Source organism: Streptopelia decaocto (assembly GCF_964273445.1).
Source record: "Streptopelia decaocto genome assembly, chromosome: 5".
Lineage (NCBI taxonomy): Eukaryota > Metazoa > Chordata > Aves > Columbiformes > Columbidae > Streptopelia > Streptopelia decaocto.
Window position 1 is genome coordinate 21,414,122 of NC_138659.1, and position 17,013 is coordinate 21,431,134.

A 17,013-nucleotide genomic window follows, 5' to 3' on the forward strand; every position below is an offset into this window, starting at 1 on the left:
CAACTATAACATGTAGAGATATGGAGAAAAACAAGCTCTGCAGAATGAAAATACACATGGAAATATTTAAAGTGATGGATAATACTTAGATGATCTAGGCAGAGTTTGTTTGCCATATTAAATAACATACTGCATGAGAACCCTATCCACTCATGAATATAATTTAAGATCTTATTTTGGTCTTATGTGTTCTTACAAGCCTTTTCTTACTGCTATAACTAACACATTTTAGAAGAGCCTAAATGTATTTATTTGAGGGAAATATGCTACCAAAACAACTTTCCTGAGTTTTATGAGTGATAGTTTACTGATGAGTCTAGCATATTCATTCTGTATTTGTGTATACAAGATGTTGAGAAGATGCTCTTACTTCACTGAACAATGAGATAAATTTAAAATCCCAACAATGCTTCACCTTGAGAGTAAGTCAGCATCCACACTCCTTTCTTATGTCTTCTGTGTGAATTAGCTAAATAGCATATTTTGGAATTTAAACTTAAAAAATAGGAATTTTAACACATCGTAATGGAATAACTACTGATAGTAATCCTTTTGTAAAATAACTGCTTAGTGAATTCATCATAAGAAATTCTTGACTAAACACATCATGTGCCCGTTGTGGAACAGACTTCATGTTTAATATAAAAAAAGGACACATCACACAAATAAATAATTATAGAAATGAGTTACCAAAACTCATGAGAACAATACAGATTTCTGCAACCGGATTCCACTGTCAGATTCCATCCTAATGAAATAACATGTCTTAACTTTAAATTTTAAACATAGATGGACCGATTGGGTTTTTTACTTGATCAACAATCAGTGTATATGAACAAATGCTTTAGCTCTTGCTATAACTATTCTGACTGCTTTTCATCTTCGGCAGAAAATTTAGAAAAGTGATACTCTGAGAAAATTACCACTCAGGAAAAACACATTACTTAGTTTTAAATATCCTGCATTAATATGTAGAATAATTGAGAATGTTGTTTAAGCACAGAACTACAGAACAATTAGTTGAGAAATCCACCACTTTTTATAGTTGCCTATGGTGCTTCAGTTTTTGTACTAAATTATTGTATCATTCTAATCTTAATAATGGGTATAAGACAATTGAGAAATGAATGAATATACCCTTCTGGAGAGGATCATAAGTGGTCTCACTTTTACTTACTGTAGGGATGAATTTCACTCATATAAAAAGGTACAATTGAAGGAGAAATTGAAAAACTATTCCAGTCTTCAGTTTCATCTTCAGTAATCTAATCTTCATCTTATGAGCTAATCTTTCAGTTCTAATCTTCACAAAGATGCATAATCATGTGGCATAAAATCACTGCAGGCAAGAGTGAAAGTTCTTTGGGTGCCTTGCCAGTGCATTCAATTATTTTTCTATTTTGTAAACTAATTTCAAAATTGGCTGCATATATAATGACTCTTTTCAACAATTACAACATTGTATTCAATATTTTACATCTGAATTAGTAATAAATCTCAACTTAAGATTTATATGTAATGTGTTATTAGTAGGGAACTATTTTTTGATACTTCAGGCTTTTTTTTAAAAAAGAGCTCAAACAGACTCAGTAACAGACTGCTGCACTTAATTCTTGAAGAGGGGAATAAAACACCAAATTGTTTCAGATCAGCTTTCCTATTGTTTTATTCAACTACTGAGCAGCAGAAAGGACCAGTTAGAACGTTTGATGTTCGTTGGTCTGTCATTGCAACCCTGCAGAGAGCATTCTGGTGAATGAGTGCTTTGTCTGGCAGACATGCAGCAGACAAATCAGCACTCCTGGTGCAGGACCTTCCTGCCCTTGACAGCATCAGCTGGTAAAAATGCAGCATGCAGATTGCTGGGAGGAAAGGTGCAAATCTAAATCTAACTGTTGTCACAACAGCAATGTTTATCTATCCGTCATGTTGGATCAATAATGATGAGCGTCATGTACACACATTGGTACAAGTCTTCAGCTCCAGCTGACACAAAAGGTTTAGCTCTTTTTAAACTTTCAGGGAGAACTAGATTTCATAAAAAATGCATTTTGAGTTATAGCTGCAGAACTAATGTAGCCTTTGAAAAGGAAGCCTACTCAAAGGCTGGAAAGAGAATCACTGTTGTTAGTTCTCTATGTCAAATGAAGCAAAGACTTGAACGCAATGCAAATCTCAGCTCTTGCCCAACCTTTGAAATCATGAGCAGAGCCTCCGTAACTAGGTACTCCATATTCCATTTTTTAATATAGTTTGTCTTTGTATAGCTTTCTCTTCTATTGCTGAATGTTTTCCCCAAACTCAGTTCTTTGTTTACCTCACTAATGATGAATAACAAAGCAAAGAGAATGTTAAACCTCCAAGTGTGTCATTATGAATACATGTGTAAGTGTGTATGAGTGACTCAAAAGGTTTATCTTATGTAACTATCTCTTTGTTCTCATCCGATTTTCTCTCATCCATTTTTTCTTTAGGGTCCACCTGGTCGCCCTGGTCTCCCTGGTGCTGATGGTTTAGCAGGTCCTCCAGGTACCATGTTAATGTTGCCGGTAAGTTGTATTATAGTTACAGGGTAACCAGCCTCCAAAACGAGGAAGTTTGTTTCAAAAAATGTATCGGTGTTTTCTTTTTTCATCTGATTTTGTCTTTGGAGTGCAAAATGATGCAGTTTCTTCTATGGTGTAAGCATTTGAAGATCATATGGTACCTTTTTTCCTCAAATAAAACATATGCTTTAGTTCCTGCATGACTGCCAGATTGGAACCTACATGATTGTATTACACCCACTGAAATCCTCCTTACATTTTCAACAGTAACTATTATTTGCTACTATATGTCCTAAACAAGGAGCTTGCTGTTGCACAAAGGACTTGTACTCCCAGCAGGCCTGTGTGCTTCCAAGTCTCTTTGACACGGAGAATTTTAAGTATTCCATGCTTAAAATTTGACTTCAATGTCCTCTTTGAAGAGTCAGTGCATCCTTTGAATAGAAATATATTCACATAGCCAGCTCTGCTCCCACTGGAGTCAAAGCAAAACACCATCTGTTTTAGCAGGTGGAGGAACAAGCCCAAAACTGTTAATGTAGCTTGCAGCTTTGTGGTCTGAGAAGTACTGTGTGCGTGGAATTCATTATTCCTAAGTGTATGTGTGTATGTGAAAGATCTGATGAGTACTACCGTCCCAGAGAACTGATAAAGCAACTGTAAATGAAGGGGCAATAAAGCAAAGTAAGTTAAAAGTCTCAGAACTGTAGTTGCTGCAGTTCTGATACAGGAAGCAGAACTCCATCAGTGTCAATGAGGGAAGGATGATTTTGTGAAGTTTCTTTTCTATTTATGAAACAATCGATGGAATTTTATTAAAATAAGGTAATGTTTTTGACCTTGTGCTTGCATGAAGTTTTGTTATCACAGCTGGCTGTCTAACAGCAATATTTCTTTACCAAGAATTAGTTGATAGAGATATGCCACTATTCCTCTGGTGTATTATTCTCAAATTATTCTTCTGTCTGTAATTGCTGTGCCAGCAGAGGAAAATTTATCTTTTATTAGTTTGCTCCATTAAAAGTGGTAAATGTGGACTAATAATTAACCTATCAGTCACTTTGCAAAATCTTGCTAGTGTTATTTTTAGATGTTAATGAGTTTCACCACAAGTAATTTACCAAGTAAACCAAGACATTTCTCAGGAAGGAAGAAATTGGCTTAACGTCTCTCGAGTTCCAGCCTAGTAGTTTAACCATCATCCTGACTTCCACATTTATAAACCCCACTGAGAAACCACTATCTTTTTATATAACAGAGGATGTGCTCGCTTTATACCATCCTGGTATAAAGGAATTAGCAGGTGGAATTGAATCTAGCAGTGGCAGATAAGTCTTGTCACAGAGGTACATTCAAAACACTGAGTAACATGTGGCAAACACCTTTTGTGGGATGTGTGGCTCTTTGTTATCATGTGTGGGGCTCGATTTCATCAAAATGGCTTCACGTTTCAATGGATGCAAGACAATTCATGTAGGCATTTTTGCTTGGAAGAATATTTTGAAAATGTGGTTGATTCCACATAATGCATATCCCTAGAAACCACCTGGCCTCTTTTCAAATGATAGAAGGCTTGCTAGTTCTCATTTTAGAGAAAGTCAGATGCTCATTTGTTGGGGCTTAAAGCCATAGGTTTTCCACCATTTGCCCCCCAAAAATCCTTCCATTCTGATAACAATGAGACTGCAGGAGAAAGACCTCAGTGCCGATGCCATCTCTGGGTGTAGGAAAACTAGACAAACGGTGTGGGCAATGAAAGATTCATGGGTCGGATATCCCGTGCTTCTTGTTGCAGCATAGAGTCTCTGCAACATTGCAAAGCTTCTGCTAGCAGTTTCGTGAGCAATGACAGTCCAAGAGTGCAGGAATGAGTACTTAAAATTTATTCTGTAATTGATTTTGAAATTGTCAGAAATGACACAAAACTGTTTCAGTTTAGATACCAAATGTTTTTCAAATTAAAGTCTGCCTTAAATTGAATTGCATTTTTCTTGGGTAGCCACTAATGTACTGATAATTAATCAATTTTGATACCTATATTTAATGAGGTTTTGCAGACAATTAAATTCTATTTTGGCCTCTTTTGAAGCAAGCAAAGAAGCAAACAAAATTAAAATCAAACTCCTACGAAAACAGTAAAGTATTTGTTAATAAGGGATTAGATTTGTGCTTCAGTTCTAAACTGTTTCCAGTGACTTAATATTCATGCTGGATCCAGTGGCCTCAGTGCAGCAGTCTTCTGAAGTTAGTGGGATGAACTAAAGTCTGGTTTTAATTTGATATATTCTGATTTCTTTTCTTGTTTTTATATGTGCAGTTCCGCTTTGGTGGAGATGGTGAGAAGGGTCCAACAATCTCAGCTCAGGAAGCTCAAGCACAAGCTATTCTTCAGCAAGCTAGGGTGAGCACAAGGAGTCTACAAACAAAACTGCTGCAAGGGTACAGCTCCAAAAAAGTTCCATTTTATATCATGCAGGTTGTGAAGTAAAGATCTTGAAGCATCATCTCATTGGAGTAGTCATCCTTATTGACAACTGGCTATTTGCTAATGCATTATGAAATTGTATTTATATGGAATTTGTATGCTGGCTGGCAACTTTTTCTTGAAAACTGGTGTTTTGTTCTGTTTGTTTTCTCAGATTGCTATGAGAGGTCCACCTGGTCCCATGGGACTCACTGGAAGACCAGGTCCTGTGGTATGTAAACAGAACAGGGGCACAGGTTTAAGAACACAGTAATGCAAGTCCATGGATCTCATTCTGGCTTTGCCTACACCTCTGTATTTGTACTTACTTTATTTGAAAAGAAACTGATATAATTAAAACCATCGTTTATATTCTTATTCAAGGTCTACAATGCATCCTGAATACTGAATCAGTTTTAATGGTAAATTTTGGTTTGTTTGGATAAAGCACATTGGTAGATTTACAAAACCAGTGAATAGTTTTACGTAAGTAATTACACATGCCTCTACAGTCAGTCATCCCTGTAGTAATGTTTATAAAATTTCTTGTGGTAAATATGAAACTCCACAGAAGGAGATACTGAAGCAAGAGTGTGCAGAATGACCGTGGCTCACTATTTAAGCTGAATCTGCAGAGTTGAGAGTCATTCCTATAAACTGTTAAGAGCCACACAGATTTGTACTTTTTTTACTTCAGTCATGAATTTGTCTTGACTGTTAATACCAAATGATCTTGAAAGTGGCCCTGTGGATGTTGAAAAAGCTTAATATTTGTACAAAATCTATACATGGAACACAACAGTTTTTCTGATTACATGCAAAACAACTTTTTGATCACAAATAGGTTTGCCTCTGTAATCCCTACAAACACTTTAAAAGGACAATACTCAAAATGAAAGAATAAAACCAGGTAGGAACCTCAGCAAGCCAAAGCCACTTGATGAATCTTGCAATTGCAATTTCCTCATTCAGGAAATGGATACTTTTCAGACTCAACAGTCCACTAAAGCGGGTAATTTAGCATTTACCAGATTTCAATAAGCTATTATAAAGCATCTGTACCATGATATAAAATAACAAATGCTGCAGCCAAGATCATAAGCTTTCTCAAAGACCAGTCTTTTCTAACTTTCTCCAAGGTGATTTTATTTATCCTGTAATGTAAAATTCTCTTTTACAGTAAGTACAGCATCCTTATTTGAAAGATCCACTCCATTTAGAAATGGTTATTTTTGTCTGCTGTGATGGCACAGCTAGGTCAGCAAGTATTTTGCCTCTTAAATTTTGATCTATCTCTGCTGTAATTTTTATTTTTATCATCATTATGCTGATGGACACAGTGTTAGCATTTTTCATTAGATCAGATAAACACCTAATTGTAAAACACAGACAAGAATACAATTGTGCTATTGAGAAATGAGAACAAGTGACTGGGTAGCCAAGAGAAAACAATGAAGCAAGTTCCTATTGTTTTTTTCTGTGAAGAAAAAGTGACTACAGAGATATGCCAGTCAGAACTACTACAGCACACATAGAAGACAGAAACAGAAGTTGCTGGAGGCTACCTGGTTTTCTCCTTGCCTCAGAAAGCAGTAAAATTTTCCTCCAAAGTAGTTTCCTTCCACTCATCCCAGTTGTGGAGATTGGGTCATAACTTATAAGTGGTGAGACTGTAGTATAATACGGTTCCTTTCCCTTCTTTTGCACTTCTTTCCTTCTTTAATGTGATTCTTCAGCCACAGCCCATAGCTGAACAATAACTATCAACCTTCCAGCCTCCTCTTTTTCCCTCTAATCCTTGCCTTCCTTAATGTACAGTATCTGTTAGTTTGAAAGCAGGAGAGGCATATGGACAAAAATGAGTATAGCATCCTATTATTACCAACAGAAAATACTGGCCAGGTTACTGTCCATGTCATTGTGTATAATTATAGCAACACAGTGCAACAGAAAGGTTGCTTCAGTGGCTCTTGCTACTATTCTCTCCAGTGACCAATTTTGTTAACAAAGAAAACCCAGAGGAACATAAGGTAATTAGATACTGTTGAAGGAATATTTGGGGGAGCATAAGGAATACTCTGGATCGTGTTCTTCCCTGGTCCTAGTTCTCCTCAGTGACCCTTGAACGCTACAAGACACTAAAACTCTTTTAAGTTTTACTCTCGATTGGTTTGGTAGTGCTTCACCTCATCTTCATATAGGATAAAAAAAATTGTTCCGGATTATGCTATGCTCGAAATTGGCCTGTCTTATAAGCCCAGTCTGTTTATCTAGGTGAAATCTACTGTTTTCAGGTAAATTTTAGCTAAATATCCCACCAGAATCTCACTTTGCAGAAACTGAAATCACTGGACTTTATTTGTATTTTTAAGCAGACCTATACAAGAGCAAGCTTTTCCTGGAGCAATTCTTCCAAAATAAATAGTTGCTACCAAGCAGCAAATTTGGCTCACAGACTCTGATCATGATTAGGTACGCAATACTTAGAAACAGTTAAACACATTGAGCCTATTTAACAAAGTAGTTCACTATTTCCAGCAGTGTATTTAAATCAAGAGACCTGCAGGATAACATTCAGTCTATACAGACAAAAAAACTATAGAAGTGCTGTAAGCCAGGAAAGACCAGTATGATATTGACAGTGGGTTGCATATCTTTAGCTGACACATGACCTGGCCTCATACTCATGCTTTCATGTTTTAAAACCCTTCACGAATTTCTGCCTGCAAAGTTCAACAAATGTATAGTATTAATAGGCATTATGCTTCTAGGCCACCAGGAGGCTCTAGAAATCCAGCTCTTTGATCTGGTGACATTTTTGGCCTATGGTTCCAGAAACAACTAGAGATTCTTGGTCTGTCAATTGTTTGTGTGCCCAGCTTATTTTAAGAATGAAACAGTTGGAGATTTTACTCTTAATGTGAATTATATTTTGTTAAATTAATCTAGTAGCTTGTAAGATACATTTAGAAACATATCAGTTATTAGAAGTCTTAAAATAGCAGTGTCAAAGCCTCAGTCTAGCTTCAACTGAGTCAGGAGTTCAGATGCTTAATTAACATAGGATACAAAATAAATATCTGCCTACAGATACTAAATGTAATCAATTATATTAATTAAAAGCAGAGCTTACATCAGGAAAACCCAAACAGTCACCACCTACCAAAAACCACTGATCTGTCCACTGCCAGTATCAGCTCGGGATCTGATTTCCAGTTTGCTTAGGACTCGATTCAATAATTGCAAGGTCAGTGAGACTCTTTTGACTCCAGGCTGCTAGACTCAGCACTAAGCCAAGCCATGGGACCACTTCTTTCTTTCAGTGATCACTATGGTGAATATAGAAGATTAACAATTTTCCGAGGTCTGCAAGACTAATTTCATATTAAATACACATTAAATACATTTGGTCATGACCTGTTTCAGAGGTCAGAAATGCAAAAGTTCTTTTGTCCATAATAGTGAACTCCAGCATGTTCCTTCCCTGAGCCTGTATTCTATATGAGCATGTGGAGATTTTTTGTTTTGTTGTGTCTATTTTTGTGAGACTGCCATTAAGAAAACACAAACTAATTTTGACTAGTTCTGCCCCAGATTCCTTGTACAGTATCTTACCCTAGTTCAGGTCTCTTTATGAGGAGTATTTACTCTGAAAATCAGTATCATCATTTAATGATAGAAAAGAGATGCAGTTATATAGACTTCCTACTTCTTCAGGGCCAGATGTGCAAAGACCTGGATTAAAACATCCCTGGAGTTCATGGCAAGATGGGACAGGGTATTTTTCATTGACTATATTGATCTTTGGATTGAACTCAGAGACGCTGTTATTTTCAGTACAACAAAGAAACAGATAAAGGTAAAAATAGGCAGCTTTCATTTCTGTTACCTTCCCTACAGCAGATGCACTTCTGCTTGCATTAGTTACGTTTTTACTATGCTCATATTTAGCTCTCAAGTATTAATAGAGAAGAAAGGTTTACATTTGATCCCATTAAAATTGGTGGGAGTTTTCTTTGGTAATAGATTTTTGGCCCAGTTCGGCTCTGTGTCCAGACAACGATATATCAGGGTTTATCTGCATATTGAAATGGTGAATTCATACCTCCTAATGAATAGGGGATGGTTTGTTTTTTCTCCCTGAAATTAATGCATAGAAATAAAAACTAACTTATTCATTTCATGAGCTTTTTGTATATTTAAGCAACATGTTTTGCTTTTTTTCATCAAGGGTGGACCTGGAGCAGCAGGTGCTAAGGGTGAAAGTGGTGAACCAGGTCCCCAGGTACAATAATATTGCCTGTTATGTTTGAGCATGTTTATCTTTAAGAAAATGCATTCATATAACGTAGAATAAATCAATCAATGATATGCTTTCCATGTGCAACCAAAGAAAAAAAACTTTTGCAATACTATCCTAATTAAATGCAATAGCCTGATTGTTCATTTTGAAATATGAAAGTAACAATCTTTATTGTCACATGTAGAGTGTCATCACATGGAAACCTGTTTTAATATTGTCACTTCAGGCTCTTTGTTGAATAATCATGTCAGTCTGCAACTGTATGACCTTGGGCTCTGATGTTATCAGATCTCATAAGATGAGAGAGGTTTAATTTAGTCGGTAATTGACGGGGATATTTTCAAGAAAGACATGACATAGCAAGAATAAGTCTTCCAGAATCAGTGCATCCTTCTCAGCTTACTGTTATATCAACTCCTGTGCAGTTATGTTAGAGATCACTGAAACATATTACAATCTTTCAGCTTAAACCTAAAGGTAACGGGGTTCTTAAAGAAGTCATGATAGGAGTCTCTGGAAAAATAATTTTGCCATATCTCAAGTGGTTTCATGTATTTGCTACATTATTGAGTGCCTGTCTTATAATTTCACATGGATATTTGCAAGAAAAACAAAGCAATTAAGCAAAAAGGCACTCTGAACAGCTTGTGAGTCTTCCAGTTTGCTTACTTAGGTTTTTAGGTTTTGGTTTTGTTTTTTTTTCTTGTCCTACTCAGTATTTTTGGATGGCTAGTCCTTACCATTGCTCTTTTAGCCTGAAGAAGATGCATTTGGATGGGGGATGAGAAAGCTACCACAGAAACATATGCCCACACAGCCGTCAGTGAAAGTTACGTGTTTGAAAAGTGGAATTAGGTTTTTCCACCTGGGGTAGTTTGGTCTCCCTCCAGTTAAAGCTGTGCTGTGTAAAGCTAAGGCAGCATGTGAGCTGTTTGCCAGCACAACTCATGTTTGTGTATGAGTTAGGGATATGAAATAATCAAATATAAAATAATTATTATGTGGCTAAAATAATTCTGGCATGAGAAGAAGAAGGGTTTTTAAACCACCGGACTGAGATCTTCAAAGCCATGAAAAGAATGTAAGAAGCTTTTATGTTAAAAGGACCAATTACACCATGTATAGTGCAATCTCACAAAAACTAGTGTTAAAATTGGTAGTGCTGAGGCCAGTTTAGATGCCCGTGTTGTATTAAAACTCATGGGAATTTGGAAACCAGAATCCATCTCCTGGGAAAAATGCAGCTTTGTGTATAAAAAAATCTTGTCTCTTTCTTGAGGCGAGATATTTAACTACTTTTTTGCTGGCTTGAATGTGATTCTAAGAATTACACTCTTTAAATTCAGGGTCCTCGTGGTGTTCAAGGCGCCCCGGGTCCAAGTGGAAAACCTGGCAAAAGGGTAGGTAGCATATGGATCAATCCTGCTCTGGTAAATAATTTCTTTTTAAATACATGTAAATATTAACTAATTTCACTGCACTTTCAAATGTTTGCCCCTTTGGATTTTTGCAGGGACGTCCTGGAGCTGATGGTGCCAGAGGAATGCCAGGAGAACCTGGTGCCAAGGTAAATAATAATGAGACGTGAGGCTTTAATTCAGTCTTGGAATGGGCTAGAGAGATTTTATGTAGGTACCACAGTTTCTTCCAGGCCAACCCAAAATTCTTCTCTCAAGTGAAAATACTGAGGTTTCAGATAGCTGGGTCAGATGCAAGAGCTGAGAATGAATCATCCATTTAAAATATGGTAATTAATGGTAATGGCTAGAGGTTTGACCTTGAAGTAACTTGATTCTTGGGGCCTGATTCCTATCCCTCTGAGTCAGTTTCTGTTTACAGAGTATCAGTAATAGTAAAGTAAGTTTTGAGTCTGCAAAGTGCAGGTAGAATCAAGCTTTTCATTTCAATGTAGACTTCTTTTTATAAATAGCATAATTACAGCACAGTGAAAAAGTTGGTGTGGCATCTTCTCTTGCTTTAATGCATAGAAATAAATTTTGCAAGTTTGGTCTATGTGCTCCCTTCCATGTATGTCATTCAATAAGAAAAGTGTACATATAACCAAGGGTAGAAATTATCTTCTAGAGGGAACACACCATTTATTCAGAGTAATACAGAATGTAATAGTCATTTACTAAAGCTGCAATTTCTTCTTTCCCAGGGTGACAGAGGATTTGATGGCCTCCCTGGCCTTCCTGGTGACAAAGGTAACAGGGTAAGAAAAATGTGTATTTATACAACAAATTAATACTGTCACAGAAATAGTGCCCTATTCATTAAGAACAGCATTAAGGACTATGGGGGGAAATGCCAGCTTTTCACGCTACAGAATAGTATCTGTGTTGTCAGATAATATATTCCCCACTAAATATTTCAGTAATATCAATCAATAGGCAACAATTCATATATATGTTAATGATATTAAAATATTTTCAGAATTCAGTTCACATCTTCAGCTAGATTTTGCTCTGATTTTCCTTAGCTAAGGAATTTGCCTGTTGGATTTAAAGTTATTGTTAAAGGAAATAGCAATAGGAAAAAGAAATTAGCATGAAATCTCTGTATCAGGAGCAAGACAAATTTTAACCTGCTGAGAAGCTAGCTCAAAAAATGCATTTGAATTGCAAACTGAAATGTTTAGTGAGACTTATTCCAACAACTGCAGCTTAAAGAAGTATTAGAGTCAGATCAGATAAGTTAGGAAAACTTGAAGTAATATTTAAAACAACTAATGTACTTGCTGCTTATGTCATACCAATCTGTAGGATGAGAGTGGATCTTTCCCTACAAAGTAGAGAAATAATCATAGCAGGGGATTTCTGCTTTAAATTATTAAACCCCTAATGTAGATGCCAGTAACAACATGCTCTACTGAATAGACCTCCTTTACTGCTGTCCTGGTAAGTGCTATGCACCATAAAAGAAACAGTGAGGGGGGATGTCAACAGAAGTATTCCCATATGTGCTAAAGCCTGATGACCAAGGGATGATTATAGTTCTCACCCTTCAATGGGTAAGTGCAGTTGGTGCCCTTCCCAGGAAATCTCAACTGTGTCAGGTGCTGGCCCGTAATGTAATTCTTTGTCATAGCATCTAAGGATACTCGTTTGAGTTCTGTTTGCAATTGGGAAAGAACTCCTGGTGTCATACAGAAATGTCTCAGCCCTCTTCCTTCATCCCCTTTTACTTAAAGAGTGTAAAGCAATCAGCGCGTCACAGAATTGAAATCCAGTCCAGATCAGGAGGTGACCAGCAGAGGGGGCAAGGCATTAAGCTCTAGCCACTACTTCACTCTGAAGGCTGAGCAGAAATTGGTTCAGAGTCAGGGAATGTGTGTCTCCTTTCCAACCTGGAATACTAGCATTGTCTGTCTGTGGAACCTTGTGAGTCATAAAGAATTTTTTTTTGCAAATATTCTGTTTGTTTCATATTTCCTAAACAAATAAATAAATAAAGCCCCCCCTAAAATGGAACAATAAGTTTGGGTTGAAATTTGCAAAACAATAATGAAAATCATGGCTTCTTTTAGTAATTTCTTTCATCCCACTATTTAAAGATCACTGCATTCTTGTGTGTCTATGGAAATCTTCTGTAAAATTGCACACTGTGATCTTTCTGAAAGCAACTCAATTCAAAGCCAGATCAGATAGCTGCAGCTCTTTGGATTCCTATATACTGACAGCATATAATGCAAATATTCAGTTCTCTTTGGCTTGCAATAAAGAGCACAGAAAGAAAAACAATAGAAACACTTTTTCTGTTGTACTTATGTTTCATCTGTAAGATGTTGAAAACCCGTAAGTTGTAGGACGTCATTCAGAATTAGTCATATTTGAACTATGCGTTGCAAATTGGATGTTTCTCTGAGGTTATGCCTCTGTCAAACACAAGTTGTCAGACAGGAATTACTGGATGAGATTTTCTGACTTCAAATGTAGGGGAGATCAGACCACATGGTGTAATATTCCTTTTAGCCTCAATATTTATGACTTTGAACTTTTCTCATTTAGATCTACTAGATGCATAACGCTTCTCCAGTATAAAAGCAAGACACTATATGCTAGAAGAAAAGGTCTAAGTAAGAAGAAATTCAGATTTTAACAGAACATTTGAAGGAAAGAATTAGAGAATTGAAGAAGTGAGAATGCTGATAATGTTAAGAAGTTTTGTTCTTACTGTACGGCAATATCAGGACACTGAATGCAAGCTCCTAGTCTAACCCTAAGAGCCACGTGATTGCAAGGCAAGAAAGGTAGCCCTTGAGGGGATGAATTATTTCAGTATTTGAAAGCTCAAGTCAGTCTTCACCTGGTTATTAATTGGAAGCTAGAGCACAGATCATGTGCCTCGTGTCATCTTTCAGCATTTAGCATGTAGAAAAACACATGCTCTACCAGCAGATCACATTGAGTAGTTCCAAAACTTAGCAAAATACAGAAACTCCTGTATTAATTCATCTTATGGGTATGGAAGTGCAGTTCAAAGAATTTCATTCCATCCCATGCCAACTCCAACTGACAGAGGACAGAAAGCAGTACAATAAAATCCTGACATCTGTAATCTTAGATAGCTCTGATGTAAGAAAGCAAGTTACCTAAAATTCCCTAGAAAAGTTTGAAAGAGTAAAGAATGGAGGCATCAAAGAGTGACTCCATATTTCTCTGCTGGGATCCACAGCAGTGGTCAGGCTCCTTGGAAACACTGATAAAATTAAGGAAAACAGCATGAATACTTGGTTGTTGTCCAATGCCAGAAGGAAGTCACAGTCTAAAAACCTGCTGCCCAGACAGAGGTCAGTCAGTGGTGTTTGAGCTATGAAGCACACTAGTTCTCTTTAGAAATAGGGAAAGAAAAATAAATCCTAAAAGTATGGTCCAGATTCTACTGAGGCTCTGCATATATAGACTTGAAAAGCCCCAACCTCTGAGGGGAAGTGTGGAAATCTGGCTGCCATCCAAAGCCTCAGACAAATCAGTCCCCAGGCTCTCAATGACTGGAGCCAGGGTGCGTGGTTCTGAAAAGGGGTTAGTGATCTTCACTATGTATATTCCAGGGCCCAGCAAATGGTTTATTAACATCTGACCCATGTACACAGGCCTTATTTTACTGGCAGTAATATATTGCGTAGGGAGAGAGGGAAAGTGTCAGTGAGACAAAGGAAAATGTGGGAAATGCTGCCTTTTATAGCAGTAGTTTGTGGATGTTCTGAGGCCAAGAATAGTTGCAGAGTAAAAATTTATGAACACAAAGAGTTCATTATTTCAAATGTTCATTTGTTTTTATCCTAACGTAATAGAAGACTTTACCAATGACTGTAATCTGCAGATTTGTATCATTGTGTCAAGACATGTTTTGACACATCAGACTTCAGTTAACACATTTGTTTTCATTTTCCTTCCCATCCATTATTGTCTCCAGCAACAATATAATGTTTTAATAACTTTTCTTATTCTACAGGGAGACCGTGGCCCACAGGGACCTCCTGGCTTACCTGGTGAAGATGGGTCAAGAGTGAGTTGCTATTTACACAGTAAAATCTATAGTGAATCCTTATGTAATGGGAATATGTTCATGATACATGTTCTTTTTTCCTAAAACTTCTATTCCTCTTGTACAAAAACAGGGAGAAGATGGGGAAGTTGGGCCAAGAGGTCTCCCAGGTGAAGCTGTAAGCAGTGCTTTCTTTTACTTCTGTTTCTGTTACAAGCAAAAATCACCCTCAGATTTTTTTCCTTTCTATTGAACTGTTCTGAATTCCAGGTATAAAAATTACTCTGTGTGTGTGTATGTAGACAATATTGATTCTGGCTAGAAAGCAAACAAATTAACTGTTTTGTTAGGGGTGAAACACTACTTAGAGGATTAGAATTAAGTCAGGGATATATCCAGCAAAGTGTACACAACTTCCAGAATTGCAAAGGCTATTTCTTATGCTATTGTGTAAAATCAGTCACTGCAGTCCCTGATACATGAGAGTATAACCAAGCCCATGTTGCTTTGAAAATGTTTTCCAAACATCTATTTATTAGAAAATATGACCTGGCTTCTTCTCTTTTTTCACACTACTGTGCTTCATTGTGTATTTTTACAAGTGTTTCACATACAGAATTTCCACTGCTGTCAGTTGGAATGCTGCAGGTGCTGTCACTGCAGAGCAGAGTTCTGCATTGCAGGCAAGAAGTCAAGCCTCAGAAAGGGGATTTTTACCCTAAATGTATGATATATTGCTGCCTACTTACAAAGTAGGAAGAAGCTGCTACAGAGTACATGTTAGTGTTTTGTGACTGTATCATACATGAGGAGATTGGTGACTTGGTCCTGCCTACTTTTGCAGCATGACACGAATAATGACACAAATGATGAAAACTAATATCCTTTTTCATAGTATAAAGACAAAATATTATGTTATAGACCAAATCTTAATCACCTTATTTAGGAGAAGAGCCTTTGGTCTTTTGTGGAATTTTTTAAGGGTAAGAGGGACAAATTGATTTTGGTTTCCAGAATGCCTTGCATTTATTATTATAAAATCATTGGTAATTTTAAATTATTTATTTGGTCTTTACTAGAGAGAAAAGCACTGTTTTACACTTAGAATAGTAGTATAGAGTATGACAGACCAGCGTGTTTTCTGAAGACAGGAATACAAGTATGTATGCTACTCTTTAGGTCAGACCTTCAGGCCAATACACAGCTGCAACTTCAGTGTAAGATGCTGCGCCAATGTTCTGCATCAGCAAATATAAATAGTTATCTCGTACCTTTCTCTGAAGTGACCACACAGTGGCTAAATCAAAGCTTGCCCTTCCACTGACAGCCTGCTCAGACATATGGTGGCCTTCAGGAGAGTCTGTTATCAGTTAATTTTTTCCTTTCTTTCTTTCTCCCTCAACCCCCATGCTGCCTTCTCCTCATCTTTCCTACTCCTTGTGACACTCCTTGCCCAGTCCTGCTCCTGGGCCTCTCTTGTTCAGAAAAAATCATACAGCTCTTAGTAAGTGTTTCTTGTCTTACAGGGTCCACGGGGATTACTGGGTCCCAGGGGTACACCTGGTCCCCCTGGACAACCTGTACGTATGAACTGTTTTATATTTGCAGTTTCCCGAAGGAAAATGGAAGTGCACTGAAAGTCGTTCATGTTTATATTGTTTGTTGTAGGGCATTGCAGGTGTTGATGGACCTTCAGGCCCAAAAGGAAACATGGTGAGTAAGCTGGAAATTAAAAAGAGAGTGGATTCTAAGAATCCTTTCCACATTCTCTCGTCCCTGCCACTATGCCATCCTTTCCATTTAATTAAATTTTTCTGTCAAAATATTCAGATTTATAATGTTTTTACATAGAAAAGAGAAGCCAAATCATGCTTTCTCTTGAATTCTTTTAGCAGCATAGACTCCAGTGCTTAGATTTTATGTTGTTATTCTCTATTAAAGAAAAGGCCATGATATTCATTAGCATGAAAAAAATATTATACTGGATAGAAAGTTTGTGGTAGACTTTAAAGAGGGAGGAACAAAGCTGAGTCTGTATTCCTTTTAGTCGTTACAACAAAGATCTGTAGTGCAGAAATGCAAATCTAATGCCCTGGTATTTTTTTGCATGGTAGGGTCCTCAAGGGGAACCAGGACCTCCTGGTCAGCAAGGAATTCCAGGTCCACAAGTAAGTGTAAAATAACTCTCAATAAATACGATGCGATGTGCA

At 37.1% G+C, this 17,013-nt stretch overlaps 1 protein-coding gene across 5 annotated transcripts in view; it reads left to right on the forward strand.

Moving 5' to 3' along the window:
* Positions 1-17,013, forward strand: part of COL11A1 (collagen type XI alpha 1 chain) — a 148,088-nt gene that overhangs the window by 56,085 nt on the left and 74,990 nt on the right. For all 5 annotated transcript variants that reach the window (XM_082053671.1, XM_082053672.1, XM_082053673.1 and 2 more), the window contains 12 exons: positions 2,475-2,549; positions 4,864-4,947; positions 5,186-5,242; positions 9,242-9,295; positions 10,660-10,713; positions 10,827-10,880; positions 11,475-11,528; positions 14,771-14,824; positions 14,937-14,981; positions 16,330-16,383; positions 16,472-16,516; positions 16,918-16,971. In XM_082053671.1, the coding sequence (XP_081909797.1) occupies positions 2,475-2,549; positions 4,864-4,947; positions 5,186-5,242; positions 9,242-9,295; positions 10,660-10,713; positions 10,827-10,880; positions 11,475-11,528; positions 14,771-14,824; positions 14,937-14,981; positions 16,330-16,383; positions 16,472-16,516; positions 16,918-16,971 (684 nt within the window). The remainder of the gene's footprint in view (positions 1-2,474; positions 2,550-4,863; positions 4,948-5,185; positions 5,243-9,241; positions 9,296-10,659; positions 10,714-10,826; positions 10,881-11,474; positions 11,529-14,770; positions 14,825-14,936; positions 14,982-16,329; positions 16,384-16,471; positions 16,517-16,917; positions 16,972-17,013) is intronic.